Source organism: Sciurus vulgaris (assembly GCF_902686455.1).
Source record: "Sciurus vulgaris genome assembly, chromosome: X".
In the NCBI taxonomy this organism is placed as follows: domain Eukaryota; kingdom Metazoa; phylum Chordata; class Mammalia; order Rodentia; family Sciuridae; genus Sciurus; species Sciurus vulgaris.
This window is the reverse complement of record NC_136471.1, coordinates 34,214,089-34,221,528: the sequence shown is the minus strand read 5'-3', so window position 1 is coordinate 34,221,528 and position 7,440 is coordinate 34,214,089. Positions and strand designations below refer to the sequence as shown.

Below are 7,440 nucleotides of genomic sequence, written 5' to 3'. Positions count from 1 at the left end.
CTACGAAACATTTTTTCCTTTAGTATCCTAGGTCAAGAATAAATCTCCAAGGTCATTTTACATAGTCCTTCTCAGTAGGCAAGATGGATCTTCTTGAGCATCAGGGAAACTGACCTCAGAAACAACTGGTTTTAAGCTGGGTATGATGGCATGCTCCTATAATCCCAGCTACTTGGGGGGCTGAGACAGAGGATTGTTTGAGCCCAGGAGTTTGAGACCAGCTGACAATACAGCAAGACCCCATCTTAAATAGAAAAAAAGAAAGAAATGTAACATCTTTTATAGGTTAGCTATTTCTGGCAGTTCTGTGGTGATGAAGAGTCAATTAACATGTTTCACAAACTAACTCCTCGAAGATAACCAGCAATCAGGATAAACATGGTCAAACACTTTCTTGTTTGGATAATATTCATAAACATTCATTCATCCTAACTGCTCAGTGTTCTACATTCTGATCACTTGAGTCTTGCCAAAATAAGATATTTAGTAAAAGAAAGTCAAAGCAGACAATAAATAGGATACCTCAGACCGAAATGACATTAAATGTTTTTATTGAACAGAAAAAAAGATAAAACATGGAAGTTGAATTCTTTGAGCAAAAGCAGCTTTCCAGGTGAAGCTGCTAAACTTTGTGCTAAATAACCTTATGAATTGAGAGTATACAGAATACATATAATTTGTAAGTTACCTCAACAGCAAAGGAGAAGGAGTAGAATACAATTTTTGAAGATAAAATTTGGTCAAGTGACAAATTTAGTTGCTAAAATTTCTAGCCCTTATCCACCTAAATTCAGTATGGTTCTACATATGTGTATTCAGTATGTGCACACTGAATTCCCATTTTAATGGAAGCTGCTTTTTAAAAGATTTTTTAATTTCACATTTATTTGATGTGACACTCAATTTTTAAAAATCCATATTTGATAGAAGGATGTGTGTATGCATTTACATACTTTAAAAACCCCAACCTTTTCTTTATAAGCAGAGGGGTCATGCTTTTTTTAGATTAATATTGGTGAATTTCAGTTATTTCTCCTGTGTGTCTAAGAAACTTTATATGTTCTCAATGCACCCACACAATCAGGTGGGTTGACAGATACATCAAAAATACTTCATGAAAAGAGGGAGGTAGCTCATGCGAGTTGGCAACCTTTTGTGTATTGTTTCCTGCTGGAGCGGGCTGCCTCCCTTTGACATCTTACAGTCAAAGATGAAAGGAAAACTTTTTACTTTGAAGCCTAGTGAGCACAGTTGTACATTTACTATAATCCACCTTCAAATTGGCTTATAATGTAAGATGACAAATACCTTACACCCAGTACACAGCATTAAAAAGTACTGAAGAAACGGTTCATAGACAATACCTTTTTTTCATATGTTAAACAGCTTCTATGGGATACATTTCCAGGATGGTTTTGTTATCACTTTATAAACATTCTAGGCCAAACGAACAGCACAAATAACATCAATGTTGTCTTTTTTTCCAATATTGGTATCAATTACTGGAGGCTAATCCTAACAGATATACTACTTAAGGGGAGAAAAAGAAGAGAATCATGACACATTGCAAAGATAGGACTACAGCATCTTAGTTGTAGGGATGATTTTAAGGTGCAGAAAGAGGAGACTCTCTAGAAGGTGATGGTGTGGTTTCTTCAGGTGGAAAAACTGTGAGTGTACAAGCTCGAATACCCCCAAGGGATTCAGGGAGATCAAAAACCTTATGCCATTCATCTTTGTCTGGATCATATTTCTGCACTATCTCTACCATACAGCGATTATTCCAAGAATACCCACCAACCACGTAGATTTTGTTTTCAAAGACAGCAACCCCAACATCACTCTGCCCTCTTAACATGGCAGCAATTGGGGTCCACTGGTCAAGGATGGGTGAATAGTATTCACAGCTCAGGACATCATCATAATCACTGGTTCCTCTGAAGTGATTGCCACCAATGACATAGAGCCTTTCTCCCACCGTACACATGCAATGCAGACCTCGGACAGTGGTCATTGGTGCCTTCTGGATCCATTTGTCAGTGTCAGGGTCAAAGCACATGAGCTCCTTTTGGAAAGTGTCATGAGTAATTCCTCCTAAAGAATGACAATAATAGGCATGAGGTAAACAGATCATAAAAATGGAAAAGTCAAAGCTAGCACAGATAGTCAACTTTTAGCTATGTATTATGGCATATTAAAGATTATCAGTAGTGTTCTTATCAATGTTTGCCCTCTATAAATATTCTTTAGGTTAACTAAAGCAAATAATATTTTCATCTTATTAAAGAATGAAAAACAGCTTATATTGCTGCAATGATTTTTTCAGATGGAGACCTATGACACTTAAGAGGCTTTACTGAGTAAAACTATATTTTGGCAACTATTAGAGTTGAGTCTGCAATAAATTCAAATTACAAGTCATCATTCTCTCCTTGCTGCTTTTTAGTGGGTACCCTCTGGGTGCTGACCATTGGGCAGCACCAAGTACCCATTAAATTCCAAGTACCCATTTCCTCCCTTGCCAAATAAGAATATATACTACAGTTATCTCATTAGGATTGTGACTATGAAGTGAAATATTTTTAAATAAAAACGCTTTGAAAAGTTGGATGTCTTGTGCAAATAATGTACAAGTTTATAAGAATAAGCAGAAAACAGAATTGTTTGTTTTTGTGGAGTTTCTGGTGGATAGAGTGAGGATCAATAATGACATCTGCTATTGGAAAATATATTTTAAAAGCTAAAGAATTGGAATGCTGAATCTATGTGGAAATTTATATGTGTAGCAGTTTGTGATTCATCTATTAAGTCTATATCATCTATAAAGTGTACATTATTAGATCACGCTTAAATCAGTCTGTACAATGAATATATCAGACTATCTTCTTTAGACAAAGCTAATCTTCAGTCATATCATGCAAAGCTCTACTATCAAGTAGCCAAATGGCAATCACTATTTGCTTCTGCTTTATAATATTATTCTATGCTTTAAAGAATTCCCAGAAAGCAAAATAGTATTCATTGGCTTGAAAATCAGCCTGCTTCATATCCTACCCTTGATTGGGGAGGTCATTTCTCCAATATTTCCCAGTTACACTAAAGCATCACTAAAACAATTCAGGTGTCACCTTTTTCCCAAGAATTTGGAGCTCTCATTATAATGGTACAGCACCTACACATATAAAATAGGTAGATGGTATAAATCATTGACTAGTGGAGCATATGATTTCCTGGATGGCTCTTTCAATATTAGACGTCCTATAGTTGCTCATGAATTTAACACCAGAAATCTGCCAATCACACGCTACAGGCCTTTCCCTGATCCTGCTAGATTACAGATTTCATAAGGCAGTTTTCAGACCACAAACAACCCCTTAATGTCTTTGTTCTCTAACAATGCAATTACTGACCTGACATGGCCAGGCCTTCAAATGGAGCAAAAATTGTCATAGGCAGACTGTATAGTGCCAAATGATAAGAACCTACCTAACAAAATTAAATTTCAATATCAGAGGTGATCATTACATTAAACAAGACTTCTTTCTAAATGCTATAGAAAGATGATTTGAACATCAACAATTTGAGAATGAGTTGTTATTGGGACACTGAATAAACAGTAGCCATTTCAAAATTTTTAATAGAAAGTATCTCTGTGCGTGCCTAAAATACAGATACTTAGCACTGAATTATTCATGTAATGACACCATAGAGAACCCCATTACAATGCTAAGGAAAAAGGAAATATACTTACTATGGATTACACTAAAATAATGAACATTATGCACTATTATGCATGCTTAATGCATAGTAGAGTTTATATGTTACATAATTATATATTTCCTCATATAGTTCAGCTAAATTTTAAACAAAATGAATTAATTGGTCCTATATATGAATAGGGTTTATTATAATACAGGGTATGGGAACTGGAAAGTAAATTAGAGAATCTGAATGCTTTCCCATTTCTTCTAAGCCACACATTTATAACAAGTTTGGTTTGCTGCTAGTCTTACAAACTTACAGAATGCCTAAAGCATTTTTATGCAAATGTGCATACAATACCTGCTTTAATCAATATTAATTTATATTTTGATTATCCATTTTCTGAATTATTACTATCAGTATATACAAAGAAGATCATATAGTTAAAAGTTCGTGAATTATTATGTTGTGTTCACATGATATTTGTTTACCTGAAATATACATCACTCCTCCATACACAGTTCCAGCATGTCCATAGTGAGGTTCACTCATTTTGGCAACATAGGTCCATTCATTTGTTCTTGGATTATAACATTCTACTGTAGCTATTTTAAAAAGTCAAAGAAAATAACATGATTTTCAATCTCAAATTTAGCAATTAATTATTTTAGTTGTAATAATAATAATATACACATATCTGAGACACATATATTATAGGTTTATGAGATCCATGGGGCTCTTATAGTAATTATTGAGAGTATATTAATATGAACCATTAGTAAAGTGTTACATTAGACTAGATTATGTAAGAGTCTAATACATTTGTCATTGCAAAAATAGTTAAGTCTTCTTTTGCTCTGGAATCTGGTTATATTTTTATAATTTGACATTTCTTGAATTTATTTGCTATGAAAATGTGAGAAGAAAACATGAAAAACATCACAAGTAATGATGAACACCTCAGTTATGGTCCCCCATATTGACACACCACATAGGATCACATGCGAATATATATGAAGCAAAGTTTTAAATTTAGAATGAAAGTATATGCACTGCCTGTTTTATGTCCTGAAGCCTACTGCTTTATTTCATACCCAGACTACAAAATACATACAATGACAATAATTTCCCCACATGTATGCTTCAAAGCCTTTGGTTTCTATATATCCACTATCATGGTAACCAGTACTACTCTTAACCTGAAGATGACTGGCAGCATAAAATGAAGTTAGGACCTTAATTAAAGGTACTTCTCAGTAAAAAATTTATCATCTTTAACACAAATCATTTTGGGGAAGTGACCTCAACTTTCTGAACTGTCTTTCAATCTGTCTGTTATAGCCTCAAGATCAGAAAAGTGACATTCCAGACACATGGAAAATGTAATCCTTTTTTAAAAGGCAGAAAGAAATAGGGCCGCTTTGGGGACTGTGGTCAAAGCATAAGTCTAGATTGACTTGAAGTGTTCATATTATTTATTGTGGACACTGACAAATGATAATACTATTTCTTGCCTTCCTCAACCCCATTTATATTATTGTTATTTTCTTCTAATAGAACCACAACTCTATTCATGGAATCACTGCACCAAGTCCCAAACTAAATATAATTTAATGGGTTCCCCAGAAACCATATGATATACTTCCAGGGAGTGATATGTAAGCAGAAGCATACTGAACATTTCTTATTTAATCAAGCCATTGGAATAAGGCTTTGCTACTTAAAACCAAATGCAATTCTAACAGTGAATCAACCTTTGAATGCAATTCCCTACTTAATAAATACAAGTGAAAGGGAGAGAAAGATACACACAGATTTTTTTTTCTGTATCCACTAATTTCATTTCTTCATCAAATTCATTTAATGCAAATTAATTTTTTCTCCTCCAATCAAACCTATATTTTACCACTTTTCATATGTCTCAACTGATTTCCTTTTCTGTTTACTGTAGTTTTAAATTTTCAGTCTTATTTCAAAGACTTTACTATTCTCATTTTAATCTGCTCTCTTGCTGGTTTGTTCATTGTTTCAGGCCTGGATTCTTACCAACACTATTCCTTCTAAACACTTCTATCAAATAGCAGGATCTTATAAATCTTTCCTCAAAATAAAGGTTATTTCCACAATTAATAATCAGTTAAACTGCCAGGTGCCCCAATACTGTTTTTTACTATTTCTAGGCACTGAATGTCTTTTTAGATTTTATTTTAATTGATATGTAATAATCACACATATTTATGAGGCACAATGTGATATTTTGATACATGAATATATTATGTAATAATCAAATCAGGGTAATTAACAGATATGTCACCTGAAACATTTATTATTTATTTGTGGCCAGATGTCCTTTTAAATGTTCATTTACATTTTTAACATGATTTTCACCTAACTAAAAAGCAAATCCTACTGAATGAATATTGTTATCTCTCTCTCTACACTTTAACAGGGGACTTAGATTATTGACTGGTATGGGGCATTAGCAAAGCAATTAATGGTAGAATTTTCTATGATAAAGTAATCTAATTACATAACAGAAAAAAAGGTTTTAAAAGACTTGCAGAGATTATCTTCTCTATCTATGTGAAATCAGATAGGTTTAACTACAGTTGTTAGTTTTTCTTAATGAACAACTCTGCCTTGAACTTTGAAATTTCTCAATCATAACTGTCCTTTCCCATGTCTAATTCAAATGGTTCTGAGATGTATTCCATTAGTCTTCTCTTATTCTATGGTGGACTTAGAAATTGAATAACTAATCACTCTTTATTGTTACTAATATTTTTTATTTTTGGCGGTACCGGGGATTGAACCCAGGGCTTTATGCTTGTAAGGCAAGCCCTCTACCAACTGAGCTATATCCCCAGTCCAGTATTTTCTGATGTAAAACAACAATGCTGTTTTTCTGTCATAAGAATTAATTACATTTTTTTCTGACAAGGTTCATAAGAATCCATCTAGACTTTCTCACACAGAAGCCTCTAAGTGTAAGACAGATTTAACCACCAATAACACAATAACTATTTAATATTTCATCATCTCTAAACTTTTCTTCTTCTATTTAATAATCTTTTCTCTCAGTTTTTCTAATCCTTCAGTCTTTATTGTTAGCCCTTAGATTTCCTGCTTAAAGAATTGCTGTTATTAGTAAAATCAATAGTATTTAGTTTGAAAAAGGAATGCATCTAATTAAAAAGAAGAAAAACAAGCTCCTGTTTCTATCTTCCATACTTAAAAAAACAGTCAGATACAGGTTAATGCCAATAACTTTGATGGGAGGAGGGGGCAAAGCATGATGTAGAGCAAGGAATTGGAGCCCCAAAGCGATGGCTCTATCATAGTCTATGAGAGTTGGGAATAGTAAGGGGGCAAAGAAAAATATCTAGAGCATGGGTCAACAAACTTCAGCCTGTGGGTCAAATCCAATCCACTGCCTGTTTTTGTATGACCCACAAGATAACAACATGAATGCTTTTACATGTTTAAAGCATTGAATAAGAATTGAAAGACTATTTAGTAACATATAAAAATATATAAAATTCAAATTTCAGTGACCATAAATAATGCTTTATTGAACCTAGCCTCATCCATTAATTTATGAATTGTTTAAATTGCTTTTGCACTAAAATAGCAGGATGTTGTGGCAGAGACTGACTCATAAAAATGAAAAGATAAACTTCTTGGCCCTTCACAGAAGTTTAATGACCACTAATCCAGAGATCTGATATCAGAAGTCTA

The 7,440-nt window shown here is 33.6% G+C and overlaps 1 protein-coding gene across 9 annotated transcripts in view; it reads right to left on the bottom strand.

Annotated features, from left to right (window-relative positions):
- Nucleotides 1-534: 534 nt before the first annotated feature.
- The window catches only part of KLHL13 (kelch like family member 13), a 181,297-nt gene continuing 174,391 nt past the window's right edge, over nucleotides 535-7,440 (bottom strand). For all 9 annotated transcript variants that reach the window (XM_079123376.1, XM_079123381.1, XM_079123383.1 and 6 more), the window contains 2 exons: nucleotides 4,194-4,307; nucleotides 535-2,094 (listed from right to left, as the gene is read on the bottom strand). In XM_079123376.1, the coding sequence (XP_078979502.1) occupies nucleotides 1,607-2,094; nucleotides 4,194-4,307 (602 nt within the window). In that variant the 3' untranslated portion in view covers nucleotides 535-1,606. The remainder of the gene's footprint in view (nucleotides 2,095-4,193; nucleotides 4,308-7,440) is intronic.